Genomic DNA, 15,568 nt, shown 5'->3' on the forward strand with positions numbered 1-15,568 from the left:
GGAAGGAGGTTGTAGCGAGGTGGGGGTCAGTCTCTTCTCCCAAGTAACAGCGATGGGACGAGAGGAAATGGCCTCAAGTTGCGCCAAGGGAGGTTTAGATTGGACATTGGGAGAAATTTCTTTACTGAAAGAGTGGTCAGGCCTTGGAACAGGCTGCCCAGGGAAGTGGGGGAGTCCCCATCCCTGGAATGGTGTAGATGAGGCGCTTAGGGACATGGTGTAGTGGTGGTGGGGTGACGGTTGGACTCGATGATCTTAGAGGTCTTTTCCAACCTTAATGATTCTATGATTCTGTGATTCTCCTAAAACTTTTTGCCACGCAATGGGAGTTACTGTTCATTAATTAACAAAGTCTTCAGGGCTTGCCCAGAAAATTTAGCCATAGACCTGATCAGAAATATCATGCTGGATTGATGCAGTTCCATGCAGTGAATTCACAGGAGACACTCCTCTAGTATGTGCTGTAACCACCTGACTTGATGCATTTATAAGCATCTATACTGATTGCATGTAATGTTCACCTTAAGGTTTAATATACCTTCCCACAAGTCAATACAGGGGAAAACAAGGAAGAAACTGAAAAAGATAAAAATTGTTCTCTGGAATTCATCTGATACACTAATTTTAACAAGTGATATATAAGTCACAAGTATGATCGCAGTGCCTTTGGTAACACTGCCAAATTCTGTTTTCTGACAAAAATGTCTACAAACATTAACAGCCCAGAGTCACTTTCTCTGAACTACTTCAGAGCAGTTCCTCCCTCCCTCTCTCCCTCCCCAATGAGGTTACCCCAGCAAATATATAGTAATTCCTTCTACTGTAGATACTGCCCTGAAGGATGGGGCAATTGCTCTATAATAGAACTTACTTTGGGTTCTTGGGGTTTTGGGAGTGATGGGTGGTGGGCTGCGAGGCGTTGATTGCTGGAGTGAAGAACCCTGAAGCAAAGTCAGTCTGTTGTCTCCCAATTGAAGACTCTTTGGCCTTTGTGCTTTTCCTGACATGCCCTGGTTGAAACAAAGAGTGAGCAAAACCTTTAGAAGTCAGCAAGGTTGCTGCACACGTATCAGATAATCAGACCTGTCACAAAGGCATCAATGTGCTCCAGAAAAGCCATGCATAAAAGAGAAAGGTGCATTCAGGTGAAACAGAAGAGTGAAACCACTGCACTGGCTAAGCCATGTCAAAAGGCATACACTGTGCTCCTACGACACATCCAGTTTTCTGTGGGACCTTACTAACTGGGTAGCAATAGCAAACTGTTTTTAACGACCTTAGCATATTAACAAAGAAGGGAAGACATCAAGCTGAAAAACTGCTGCATTTGACTAGCAGTTCTGTGAACAAATTTTGGGGGGAAAAAAGTCTTTCCAAGAAGGAAAAAAAGATTAAGTTCTGGGTGCAGGTCAGGACTGCTAGTATCATCCAGCTCCTTAGGGCTGTGAAACAAGTCTATTTCAGACTTTACAGAGCAAATCCCTTGCATTTGGGCCTCGGGAGATGTTGTTCCAGTTCCTTCCAGTGTCATGTGTGTCCTCTCTGCTCTTCACTCAAATTGTGAGGCCATCTGAATATGGTCCCAAGAGTCCAGTGCATGAATATTATGGTCCTTTCAAATATTAGTTCATTGCTTTACAGAGAAGGCTGTCACTTACACGCGTAATTAAACTCACTGGGCTCTTTTAGAGATCAATTCTCCACCATTAAGCAGTTCAGTATTTCTCACTGCACAGAAGGGACCACACATTGGTACAGTGAATATAAAACTTACAAAGACCAAAGCTGCTGGACATAGAGCAAGCCTTTGGTTCCCTCTGGCTTCTAGTTCTCAAGCAGCTTAGTCAAGAGCTGCATAAAATCAGTCTGTCCAATTCTTGTGCTGCACTATGCAGCTTTGGAACAGACCAGCTATAAAAACCGCTTTCTCTGTACTTTGCAAAGTTCTTAAGCATGAATATAACCCTTAACTGCTCATTCACTTCAGTAAGCTGATCACACATGTAATTTGGCCTCAGAGATATGGGGGAGAGGGGAGGGTGGGTGTTCTGTTTTGCATCTCTCAGCTCTCTGCAATGCAAAGTCTTGGACAGACATGCCTTACTGTCCTAGTGAACTGGTCGATACAAACGGGCTTTCTCCCAGATCTTTTCCCTCTAGTTTTACTTTAAATAAAGTGATCAGCAGCTGACATCACAGTTTGTGGGTTAAACCCATTTAATTCTTCCAGAGGCAGAGAGCCAGGCCTCCTGAACCACTAATATTTAGAGCCCCAGATTTTCCTCTTCAGTGGAAAGCCTGTCAATACCAAATGACATGATTCTAGAACCACAGTTCCCATTTTTATAAATATTCTGCAGACTCCAAGTGCTGGCAGCATCACTCAGATTTGATGAGAATTCCTGAATATATAGCAGCATAACCTGTTCCTGCCAGATTCAGCTGAGATCTTAGGAGCGAAAGGGAAATAGAAGAACTCACGTTTTCTCATTATTTACACAGCCTGTGTTAAGTCAAATTAGTATCACTGAGCCACCAGCTTAAATACTCGGATGCCTAATTCTCGCATACTCTCTGACAGTGTAACATAGTCTTAGCATAAATCAGGGTAACACTCCAAGGTCATACAACTCTACTTTTGGGCTGAAACTTAGCCGTTTGTATTAGGTGATCATTCTGAATCCCAGGGTCAACCTGAATGCCTAACAGTCTCCGATATATTCCTTGTTACAACACTCCTGCAGGGGTATAGATTCTCTTTTATTCCTCATTTGCAAATAATTTGCTTAAGGAGTAAACACTCCTGCCCTCACCCAGGAGGTCTGGAGCAGAGCACAGACTGGAAGAACCAGTTTTTCAAAGTCCCAAGCTGGTGACCTAAGTACCAGACCATCTTTTTTCAACTCCCCAATCTATCAAACTGATCTTCACCTTGCAGTACATTTGATTTGTGCAGTGATGCTGACTGATAGCAGCTGAACATCTGGCTTGCCAGCTGGATTTCTGAGTGGGCTAGCAGTATCTGCTTGCTCCAACAAAAACAGAACAATTCTACATTGTGCTGAATGGATCACGCAGTCCTCCACTCCTACAAGAAACGAGGGCACTGAGCACCTAGATGAAACATCAGTGCCTCATGCTTCCAGTCTGTACCTTAAGCCAAACTGCATTTCGGTCTGTGACACAAGTTTTCCAAATAAAAAAGTAAGAATTACTCAGATGACCAAGGCTTTTGGTATTTGAACCCCTCCCACTATTTAATGAAGTTCCCAATGACAAGCATGGCTGAAAGCAACGGAAACACTAAAATCTCCTGCTGTGGATTTTATTATTGCTAATTCTTTTTTTTTTTTTTTACCATTTTGGAAGTCAGTTCCGTTTCTGGCTCCTTCTCTACAATAACCTGAGACTTGCTAATACTCCAGTCCTTCCGCTTGAGTTTGCTAATCCGGTTATCACCATCATCTTTCATGGGCAGTTCCTCAGCTCTGGAAGCTGTTGATATTCTTCTCTCCAAGAGAGGCTCCAGAATAGATCTGTGGTCCACACCGAAAGAGTGAAAAAACATGAAACATTAGTCCATCAGACATTTAAAGTGCTGTCTGTTAAAAAACTCTCATCTCTTAGTTTGCATAAGAGATTAATGTGAAAAACTGAGTTATGACCATGGAATTTTCACTGAGATTTGTGCTCCTAAGTTACCCAGCAATTTTGAGTATAATGCCTTATGTGCAAGATAAAGTGCAGACCTGCATTTTATGCTGAATCCTGCCACCGAGTCTGCTGTGTGACTTTAGCAAGTCACCTAGACTCCCTGGTTATCACAGATGCAAACTAGATGCACAGAGAAGTAACATCAGGAAATGTTTGCTGCTGCTGCGAGGCAGCTCCTTTTAATGGCATTTATGCAGCTGCATACAGGTAGGTAGAACATATGACTATGCACCTCTTTGCAGATCACATCAAACTGAATTACCTTACAGTATCTTACACCGCTGTTTTCCAGCGTTCTGGGAAACAGAAATAGTCTGCATCTACACTGCGTCCATCCCTTCAGTATCATGTAGATAATTGGGACTCAAGAGACAGGGAGTTGTAGGTTCAATTCCCAGAACTATCCCTACCTGTGCTTCAAACTCCCTATCTGTAAAATGGAATAACAACATCGGCCTCCATTTAAAGTTTTAAATGCATAGGTCTTACTATTGTGTATGGAATAAATCTTCATTTTAAGAGTAACTAATTCTGGCAAAGGCATATCCCCACTCTTGTAAATCACATGTAAAGGCTGATTACTAACCCGTCCGAACCTGGTCTGGAGGAAGTGCTATCAGATGACGTGGAAGATGTAGAGACCACAGAAGATGCCACAGATGTGACAGAGAGCCGTCTCAGCGTGGAAGACATGATATAGGGCAACACGACAGAGCCTGACCTGCTCTGTTTCCTTTCGGTGAGGGAGGGAGGCTGCAGACAAATACGCTTGTGATAAATCACGTAACACTAACTCACTAACAAGTGGGAAAAGGGAAAGTTGTGTTTCTTCGAGGCAAAACACTGAACGACCAGGTACGCTTACCAAAGTTATTACACCATACTGCTTCTCCACCTTCTTCTTCAGCTCTTTGAAACAGGCTGTCAGTCTGTCATGCAGAGGCTTCAGCTGTTCCGTCAGCTTCTCACCATGGATCCTAATCCCTTCTGCCAACAATGGCATCTGAAAGGAGAAACAAATGGACAAATCAGCTCTCCTGTTTTTCTATGCATGTTACACATCTCAGATACAATCAAAGGACTTAAATCAACGTGTTTTGAGTACACAGAGGCAAAAAAAGCAATCATAGAGTAAGGAAGCTCAGCTACTGACTCATAACTTGTGACACTGTAGTAACTTGACTGTTTGTTTGAGCTCCACGTGTTCCAGAAACACGAACACTTTCCCCATCTATACCTGTGGTTCTCTCTTCCCTACTCAGATACCATATTCTGCTTTGGAAAACACAGCATGTTAAATGTTGGAGTATCACTTCCTAGGCCCCAAAGCTGTATGATTGTGAGGTACCCTTAACTGGGCTCTGTTGTGTGGAAATACGTAAAAACTGGTCGGCAGGGATGCAATTTGCATTACAAAAAAACTAGGGCAATTTTTCATTGCTATGCAGGTCAAAATAGACAACTTTCAATGGTCAGACTGACAAAACATTCGGTCTGATGATTTCATGAAAAGGTAACGGATATTTTGTTAGACTCATGAGGGAAAAATCTATGCCATGTTGGCAAATATTCCAGAATAACATTTCAGAGCAACACGACGTACATGGAACAGTCTAGGCCACAAATTTAGAATATGACAGTTTCCTCAAAATAAAAAAACAACTGTACACACATCCAGATTGTTCTTACAGTATTTATCTGCATTATCTCTCCAAAACAATGATGCTGGAAAAGCATCTGCACTCATATATAGTGCTTCCACTTCTTTGCCCATCCTATACCTGTAGAGCGATTAGTTGCTTAAGCAGTTCAATTTTATCTTGATCTTCAGGATGTTCTTGAAGATACTTCTCTGTGAAAAAGGCCTGAAAGCAAAGAGAGAAGATGATACAGACACTACATTGCTTTCACAGCTAACTCTCAGTGAAAGATCCCTGTACTTTAAAAGCAATTAACTGGCATTAGTCCTCCTAGCGAAGTTTGGTTTTAATATCTAAAAATTTAGTATTTTAATATCCCTGACACAAAGCTGAGGGACAAAGAACCATTTGTTGAGAACTGGGAAGAAAAGAGACTTTTTTGTTAAAAAAAAAAACCCCCAAAACCAAACAAACAACAAAAAAATCCACCACCCAAATTTTACTATTCTTTCAGTGAAACACTGATATGTAAAAAAAGTTACTTCATCACAAGAGCTTTCTTCAATTACGATTCCCTTCTCATAAAATAGTATTGATTTGAATAATCAAGGCTACGTTACTTGTCACTCAAATGTGAGTAGCAGATCCAGACTCTGAGCTCTCACTTCAAGAAGCCTCTTTCATTTTTAGCATTCAATGACCTACAGTACACAATGACATGCAAACAACCTCAGCTGCAGAAAGGTGAACAGGGCATCTCCTGCCTGCAATTTCCTTAAGCTCTATGACTTAAGCCCTTAAGTACAACATTTTCACATGGGGCTTGTTACGAAGATTCAGTAGAAATAAAGACCGTGTTGAGAGTTTGACTCGCAGTTTGATTCAACAAAGCACCTTTAGTCTACACTTCATATGTGTTTACCTTTAATCAACAGAATCTGGTATCGGTTTAAAGTTGAACAAACACAAGTACGCTTTTCTGGACCGAAGCCTTAAAACTGTGCCAATTCACATTATGTGCTACAGTGTATTGCATTGAAAGGTATCACAGTTCCTGGTCAGAAGAATTTAATTTTTCTTTTTCCTAGATAAAATCCCTAATAATTTTTCATTTGGCTTTAAAACGCGTCTCTGATCTATTTCAGCCTCTGCCTATATTTCTTACTTCTGCGTTCCATTAACTGGACTGTATGTACAAGTGTTTATAGGCCTAGTGGTATGACTCTGAAAAAGGCTGATGTCAAGAGGAGGTTAGCCTGTGAAAGGACTGCCGGGTAGGTCCCTCTGGATTTTTCTTGAAAGTGTTTAATTATTACAAGAAGAAAGCGCATGTTAAAAATGCAGACTTTGGCTTTTGGCTACAATGAAACAATTAAAAGTCAAGATTTTAGCCGCCCACAAAAGCCAAATGTTCTGTACTGATCTTCAGTTGAAATAGGAAAATATGAACCAGAAATGAGTATTTCCAGATGTGGTTATAGATACTTTGTGTTTCCTAGTTTTAACTGCTTTCCCACTTTCGTAATTCTAAACTTTATGTCAACCTTAATTCATAAAATGGGAGGATTTAGGGCCAAATTCAGCCCTGGCAAAGTATGCGACTCCTCTGGAATCAGCAGAGTTAGACCCCAGATAAATCAGGCCCTCTCCCATTTAACTTTTGCACTTCATTTCACGTGACTGGAACACATCTGAGAAGAATTAAATATGTTTTAACACCATCCATTCAGCTTATGGAAATAAGCAATATACTTTGTGCTGGGAATACCACCATTAGATACTGGGAATAAACAGCTTAAATTAAACATCACAATAAAGGAAGAACATACACTGTTCAACCGAAGTCAACTGAATAAACCTGGATAGGAAACACTGTTTTTTTTTCCTGAAATATATGCTTTTTGCTGCAAGATTCCACAGACAGATTATCTGCTGGAAAGAGAAATCCTCATTTGCCTTACCATTCTATATTAATACAATGGGGAAACGGCTCTTTTCCTTTTCTTTGTTACTTGCATCCATCATTGGGCGGACCAAGCACCTCAATGCGCCCAGGAGGTAGGACCATGTTATTATCACCCCTGTAAATGAGGCCCAAAAGAGCTGGATCACTCACCTCCATGGCAATGCACAGCACTAAAACTAAACACTAAAACACAAAAGATGTGGAGGTTTTCCACCTTCCAGTCTAGTGGAAATCTCTTATCTCTGTTCTTTTCTCCTCCTCTTTGAGCTCTGAACAGACGGATAGAGCTACAGAAAGTGCTATGTCTGAGTAACAGCTGAAAACTGAACTTGAATCTCCCATGTTTCGTTTCAGGTCTTCAACATTGCAGACCGAGCTACAGATAAATGTGAAAAAGACCTTTTCATAGTTGGTATATCCCCCCATGACCGCTGGGTCCACAATCCCATTCAGGAGCATAGAGAGAGGATGTACAGGAAGACTCCGGTCCCAGACATGCTGTTGGACAATGTTGCTGATTTTCTCATTGGTTAGCTCCATCGTTTCTATGGCGTTCTGCAAGGGGCTGATCTCTTCCTGATGGAAAGAAGAAACAGAGTAAACCTTCATTCGCCTCCACTGAATATGAAGTTACGTAACTCCTCGTATATGAACAACAGCCCAACAGTTTCCAGCAGAGGATTTTGGACCCCCTGTGCTAACCATCTTGCCATTCAGAGATGAATGCTAGAACAATCTTATACCTTAAGCTGAAGGAACAGCAGTTTAGGACTTGGCTGCTGACTCTGGAATATGCTACAGAAGTAACCATTCTCCCAAGCATTAAACAGTCAACCTAGAACTTTGCTGCCTTGGGTAGAGCTGTCTGCAGAATGGCATAGAAAGACAAGCACGTGAAAGAAGAGACACATTTGCTTTTATCCGAAGCAGAAGTTATTGGCGTGCCACATCCAACAGTGGAAGGATTAGTAGTCCTAACTGTTGCAAGACTCTTTACTCCACGAAAGAGGGAGGGGATGAGACCCAGCCCACATGCAGAACTTACCGTTGTAATCTGTTTGACTTCAAACCACTTGAGGATGCCTGGAAATGAATACGCTGTCGTGTAGGTTGTCCTTTCTATCCACATATTCTAGTTAGAGAAGGAAAAAATTCCAAGATGTAAGGGAAATATTGGTCTTGCAATTCAATTCTCTTCTGTGGTAGCGCATGGAACCAGGCTTTAAGCACTAGCTAGCAGGACTTACACAATGACTTTCATCTTCACTAACTGGGATGGAACCCAGTGTTTTTGGTAACAAATACCACCTCTGCTATTTAAATGGTACCAACATTAGCAGCAGTAGGCTGTTATCCTCCATGTGGACCGCTATTAGCAGGACTGCGATTATGGCGTATTTAGCCAGAGTTGTATGCAACATGCTCAACCACTACATGAGCCACAGTATGCCTCACAGGCAGCAAGGGAACACGCTATTGCACTACATCCAAGGCTCACTCTCCACTGCAAGTCTTAAAAGTTGGCCTGAAGTTGAACTGATCCTTCAGTGTTAGAGGCTGGCCTCCTTAAAGACGGCTACATCATCCACCATCTACCAGGCACACAGCTGGACTCTGTAGGAAGCTGTGGTAGACAGCACAATATTTATGGATTCTAGATCAAGGATTTTGAGCATTACAACTTGAGCTATGGAGCCCCTTGGCATTATCACATTGGCTTTATGTAAGGACTGCAATGCCAAGTGCAGCCCTTTGCCTCTCCTACATTTTAATAGCAAAACTCCATTGCCACAGGTGGAGGAGTGCTGTTCAAAAGGCCACCAACAAAATAAATAAATGCATAGAACCGTTTCGTCATAGCACAGACACCCAAGCCAGCCAGCATCAAAAGCAAAGGACTCACAGCAAACTCGTTGTCTGGATCTTTTTCTCCTTTCCTGACTGGTCGGGAGTGCGTGAACTGCTGTACCTCGTTTGCTCTGTAGTAGCTAGAAAGAGGCAGAGTAAATGGTGAGTTTTCTCACTTCCCATCCTCCTTACAGAAACGTTCTTCTGTTTTCTCTCAAAACCAACCACGTTTAAACTGGACTGTAAAACAAATTTACAAAGGACACAAAGGTACTCCACCTTGTGCCTAGGCTAGTTGAGAAAAATACAGAGGAAATGTTGAGGGAAAAGGAAAACAAATTACTTTAAGATCTGTTCAGGAACAGGTTTATCTTTATAATTAGGTGGCAGGTTCATCACAGGCTTCACAATAAAGCACTGCACATCTGAGCAGCTATAGTTAAGGATGAAAAACTATGAATCCTTTTGGGAAAATAGGAGAGGAAGAGGAATACCCTTCCTGCTTTCATGAACTGTCAGACTTCTCAACAATTCCCTGTGCTCTTGTCATGTCTGAAGAAAAATACTTAGTAGTTCATCAACAATCACAGGCATTACATTGCTTCTTGTAGTTTGTATGCTACTCACGAACTAAAAGCCCAAAAAGATAAGGGCTGCACGAACACTTCCAACTACTGAAATTCCCTGGTGAAATGCTTGGGAAGCCTGGGTGCTACCGATTTCTACTTTGGGGACAGGAAAACAAGATTCTGCACCAGGTTCTGTAACGGATGCATCTGTCTCTTCTCTCTCCCCCACCACCCCATGGTTATTTGTCAGATTCTTCCAGTAGAGTGAAGCTGCCCCTCCCTCCCAATATTTAGAGCAATAAAGCTAACTGAAGAAAGTAGGCTGTTTTTAATCAGTGAATATCTACTTCACCTTCAGCTTTTACACCTGTGAACCATGACAGAAATAAAAAAAAAAAGTTAGTAATAGTATCCCCAAGCACAACAGCTTACAGTGGTGTTCCTCCAGAGTTCTAAGGACTGTATTGAAGGCTCTACAGAAGTAAAAACCTGTATGGAAAGGGAAAGCATAAACAATTTGACCCACATTAATAGACTATTTCCGTGAATCACCTGCCAATTGCACTCTGGATGTGCAATGTTTTACCGGTGGGTAGGGTAGCCCCATACACCCTTTGTATTTCATGAGGGTAGTTCTAAACAGTATTTTGAAAGCAAAGGCAAGGTCATTCTGCCCGCATTGAAGAGCCAGATGGGTACTAGCCAAATCTGAACCCAAAACCGCATAGTCACATTAGATCAAGCACTAAGCCCAAGCTAATATATTCTTTCTCTCAGGAGAGCTTATTAGCTTGGGCTTCATGCCATGCTTAGCATGCTATACAGCTTCTAGTTCAGAACTGGTGGAAGACTAACCTGTTTAACTGTGTAGGCATTCCCTGAGACTGTGTACATCTCACTTAATAGCTCCAGTACACTATTATGAAACAACCAAAGGAAGAACAAGGCATTTTATCACAAAAGCGTGTGGAAACAGATTCTAAGCAAAAGGAAAAAAGAGCCCGAGACAACAGAGGTTAAAAAAGCATGAAATGAAAACAAACTACAGAACCATCAACCCCTGCCTAACACAACAGTGATTTGGGCACTCAAACTCCTCATCTTTTCAGAAGGTGTTTGTAAGAGTCCGAGAAGAACCTGTACCAAATCCAAGCTATGCAGCTGCTCCCCTTTACAATGGGGCTATGCCAAAGACCCGGAACCAAACACCCCCAAACTTTTGGAAGAGTTCAGATCTGGATCCAAATCTTGCAGTTGAGGTTCATCTTGAGCCAAAAACATTAGAACAAACACAAACAGATGCAAAGGAAGTAGCTGAAACAAAGCAGCAATAGAAGAGGCATTTTTTGATACCAAGTTTGGTCTTGAATGAATTTTAATTTCCTATGTGGATTTAGTGCTTGGCAGGCTTATTGCAAGGGAAGCATCTGGTATCACTGCTCGAGTTGTGCGTTTGTATACAGACTTTTAGGGCCAAAATGGACCATCAGATTCTCTAGTCTGGCCTGTATAACACAGGCCAGAAGCCCAGTAACTTGGTTTTTACTGATGTACATCTTCCAGGAGCACATCTGCTATTGCCTGGAAGTCACAAACAAGAATCTGATGCATCTTCACTACGTTGCACTTGGTCATGTTCACAATTAAGAGGAAGAGGATCTTAAGCCTAGTGGTGTGCTGTGTCACACAGTTCGGAGTTCCACCAGCATAAAGAAAAAATAAATTTAAAAAAAAAAAAAAAAAGAAGAGTCGTTCACCCAACAACTTTCATCAACATAAATAACCACTTCACACTCCTTACAAAGTGACTTCTAGGGAAAAAAACAAAAACCAGCCACTTCATAAATGCTAGTTAACTGCAAGCAAGAAGAGAGCATACTTCCACTTTCTTTATATCCCACTTTCACTGCCTGTATTTTACCTCTTTCATCTAGAAATACCGAACTGGATCACATATATACTACAGCAGTCAGCACCACCTGCTTGAGAAGAAGGCACAAGAAATCCTGACCTGCAATCTGTTAAGGTTTCATCCTAACAGCAGCTCATTTAACTCTGACAATATCAAGCTGTCTCTCTTTTCCAATATGTTTAAGTTCACTACCACAATTCTGCATAGTCTTATTTTCACGCCCAGTGCCTGCTTCAAAGCCCCCCTGGCGCAGTACATTCCTTGCTTATTATGGTTGCTTACTAATTCTCTTATTTTAGGAAAAAGGCAGATCTCGAATGTGCCAAAACATATTAGAACCAAAAGATACACTGTTTAGGAGAAGACTTGATCTCTTCTCCTGGAGGGGCAGTGCTGGTCATCTTCTCAGCACTAGGAAACTGGGTCAATAGCTTCAGGTTGAAGTCCTCCCTCCGTTCATACTCTTTGCCACGGTAGATAAAAATTTTATTCTGTGGGTAGCAGAAGAAAAAGAGAAATAACACTAAACAAAGCAATGAGAAAGAGCTTTCCAAACATACGCAGAGTAGTCTCAGAGATCTAGTTTATATGAAGGGTTGTCTCCTAGCTTAACAGAGAGTCAGAACACATGAGAGAAGAAACATAGGCTGGAGTGACAACACAGCAACTCTCAGGAGCAAGGCCCTGCAACAGCATCCTCATATTTGTCTAGAAAATTCATTGTTCCACATACAAATGTTATTGAACACGTTCGTGCTTTCTCAGAACTCATATATTCAACACATGAAATCTCAGTCAGGGGACTGATTTTAAGTAAGAGAACATGTGTCCCAAAAAGTTCTTTAGTGCAGGTAACTGCGTGCTCCTTGCCAGACCACTTATGGTATGAGTTAACTGAGGGATCTCCCTATGCACAAAGACACGAGTTTTAGCTCCATTCCATTCCTGACTCTCTTCAGCTACCATTAACAAAATGGCCAGCTATGGCAGTTTTGCACCACAGACTTAACAGCAGACCATGGCCAATTATTTTTCCAAACTGGCCACCAAACAGCGGTGGTTTCTGGAAGGGATGGATTCAAAAACATGACCTGGAGGTGAAAGCCTTCTATGCCATCCAGTTCCACAGTCCTAAATTAACATTTTTCTTTTTTATTAAGCTTGGCTTCCATTTAAGGCCAGCAACTTCAAACAACTCCAGTCTGAAAATGTAAACGTTCATTAATTTTAAATAATAGTTGGGAATATTTTCTAGTATGCTGCACCCTGCCCATCTGACTCATTTTGGCTAGACTCTTGTATTATAGCTAGCAAAGATCCAGCAATGCTTAGCAGCAAGCTCAAACAGGAAGCATCTTTGCATTTTAACTCTTCTGCGTGGGACAGACTCTCACTAATGTGCTTGAGCATTGAAATGATCTGTGTTCTGAAAATTAGGTTGATGCAGGCTGAAAAGCAATAGGATAAATTCTTTACAAGCTAAACATTTTCCAACAGCAACAATCATATTTCTGAGGAAGTGTATAGGGCACAAATACAAAAGGTAGATTCTGTTTAAGTCCATATAAGAACATACTAATCATCTGAGAAACCCTATTGCAATACACTAACTTTATTAAAGCTGTTAACACAAAAAAATCTGGTCTTTACTTGTCTTTCTTTTTATACGCTGAAATGTTTTGAAATACTTAAGGGATTTAGATCTCTCAGTGTCATTCAAAGGAAAAGGAGTTTGGCATCTGAATTTTCTTGGAAGCTCTGCAAAAGTTGTGACTTTTAGGGTACCCACCACTCCAGAACTTGAGTGCTAAAGAATTCTTACCCGGAGGAAAGAGGGGAAACCCTGACCATAGTATCCGACAGCAAAGTACTCTGGTTGAGGTCTCATTGCCTTCATTATATTCTCATAAAAAGTAGCTCGTTTTTTCTGAAAAAGAAAAAGTCACCAGCATTTTCACTTTGGAGTATTCAAGGACACTGCCAGACTGTAGCTCACATTCCCAGTGCCAATTTCTGATCTGTTAGTTCTCCCCTACAGAATACTTTTTACAATTGATTTTTGGTACAGTATCTCATACTTATCCATTTACTTGGTTAAATATTTGGTTTGTCTGGGCCAGGATCAACTTCATTTCCTGGTTTGCACACAGGAGAACAATACCATGTTTTTTAGGATTCCAGGAGGATACCTGAAATCCTTAACTATTGCAATACAAATTAAAAATAAATATGTTCTGAAACTGAGCAGACACAAATGGTGACAAATGTCAGAGAATTGGCAGAAATAAAACTGGGCAGATGATTCTCATATGAAAGAACATAAAGACCATCTGGTTACATCTTAAAAACATAATTCAGAACCAAGATGATTCTATAGTTCTGTGTTCATACACAGTAGTTTTATCACAGAAATAACAAGGTGATGAGATTTACGGAGCCTGAAAATACACCATGCAAATGTTACCTTATTTGATTAACACTAAAATGCTAAACATCTGCACACAATATTGTCATGCTAATTACAAGGTCAAAACCACACACTTTAAAAATTTGTGAAAACGTTCTTCCAATATTAAGCTTTACAAAACCATGGGGGTTATATTGGTTTGTTTGTCTTTAACATAAATGTATTTTGGGCTTATCCTGCTCAACAACATAATTATAAGCAGTCAGCAGCCTGCTGAAAATAGAGTAAAAAATCTTACCAGGAGATTACCAAGTCCCTCATAATCAAAGACCTTGTTTTCATACATGTCAGCCAACTCTTTGCTTAGTTGAATGGCTTTTTCCCACATCTCCATGGAGGGTGAAGGGAGGCAGGTGGGGGAAGAAGAGCACAAGCAAAATAAAAGACACAGTTAAAAGCATTCATTACCACAGATAGGTAAACAAAAAATTCAGCTGATTTTAATTCAGGCAGTACTTTAATGCACTGCCAACCTTCCCTTAGACTCCATGCTGTACATTTTTTGCAGCAATTATTATAGTCACACAGCTCTTTTGATTTGTAGATCTGAAAGTGATTTACAAAGCAAGGTTTCTATTGTTCCTCCTGATAGGGAAAACTGAGGCACAAAGAGGTGGAAGGACATGCCTAAACAGCAAACGAGAGAAGCCCAGGTGGTCTCCTCCGACACTAATACTTCATCCCCTGCATCAGGCTTCCTTGGGTTCGTCTCATTTAGCCTGGTAGAACCATCTATGCAAAGTGCAACTAACACAAGTTCAGCATCAGCCAGACCAGCCAAACTTACTGCAATGCAAAAACTTGACAAAAGCCGTTACCCAGAAAAAGAAAAGGAAAACCTATAATTTTCTCATCTACCCAGTATCTTAAACAGGGTTAGTTTTCCAGATGCTCTTTGATTAACAAGGAAATAGGATTCAAATATCACCAGGACAAATAGATACCCTGCTCATACCAGCTCTGTGGTCTCTATTAAAGAGCCAGGCGTAAGCATCAAAGGCCTGTTATGGAATCATATCTGCTTTTAACAGAAGTTGTTAAAACAACTTCTGCCAGCTACATTCACCAAGCCAAGTATTTACCAGTGAACTGTAGGAACACTGCAGAGACACTCACTTTGCCCCTGTCAAAGAAGGAGATAATTTCTTGGTAGAGTTTTTCTTTGAGTTCCTGTTGTGAGTAGACATAGTAGCTGTCCCTCTGCAGGAGATGGGGGACACATGGCTTCTCGGACCACTAGTACAGAAGAAAAAAAGGCAAAGTTGAAAAAACTGGAACATTTTCAGATTAACAAATCCTTAGAGTGGATAGACTCAACTTCTGCAGGGATGCATTCAAGACAAATCCATCACCAGTGCAAAGGGAGAGTGATATAAGCTGAGCTGGCTGACTAATGTAAACTAGGAATGCACACACAAACACTACATCTCAGCAGCCTGGTTAGAACAACAA

General features: G+C 41.1%; 1 protein-coding gene across 1 annotated transcript in view; it reads right to left on the reverse strand.

Moving 5' to 3' along the window:
- Nucleotides 1-15,568, reverse strand: part of DOCK5 (dedicator of cytokinesis 5) — a 69,330-nt gene that overhangs the window by 9,095 nt on the left and 44,667 nt on the right. Inside the window, exons 37-49 of the mRNA XM_075174625.1 lie at nucleotides 15,233-15,352; nucleotides 14,355-14,444; nucleotides 13,472-13,576; nucleotides 11,999-12,140; nucleotides 9,512-9,593; nucleotides 9,224-9,308; nucleotides 8,366-8,452; nucleotides 7,720-7,896; nucleotides 5,496-5,579; nucleotides 4,580-4,717; nucleotides 4,301-4,467; nucleotides 3,359-3,536; nucleotides 872-1,010 (exon numbers count right to left, since the gene is read on the reverse strand). Of these exons, the coding sequence (XP_075030726.1) occupies nucleotides 872-1,010; nucleotides 3,359-3,536; nucleotides 4,301-4,467; nucleotides 4,580-4,717; nucleotides 5,496-5,579; nucleotides 7,720-7,896; nucleotides 8,366-8,452; nucleotides 9,224-9,308; nucleotides 9,512-9,593; nucleotides 11,999-12,140; nucleotides 13,472-13,576; nucleotides 14,355-14,444; nucleotides 15,233-15,352 (1,594 nt within the window). The remainder of the gene's footprint in view (nucleotides 1-871; nucleotides 1,011-3,358; nucleotides 3,537-4,300; nucleotides 4,468-4,579; nucleotides 4,718-5,495; nucleotides 5,580-7,719; nucleotides 7,897-8,365; nucleotides 8,453-9,223; nucleotides 9,309-9,511; nucleotides 9,594-11,998; nucleotides 12,141-13,471; nucleotides 13,577-14,354; nucleotides 14,445-15,232; nucleotides 15,353-15,568) is intronic.

Source organism: Calonectris borealis, chromosome 27 (assembly GCF_964195595.1).
Source record: "Calonectris borealis chromosome 27, bCalBor7.hap1.2, whole genome shotgun sequence".
In the NCBI taxonomy this organism is placed as follows: Eukaryota; Metazoa; Chordata; class Aves; order Procellariiformes; family Procellariidae; genus Calonectris; species Calonectris borealis.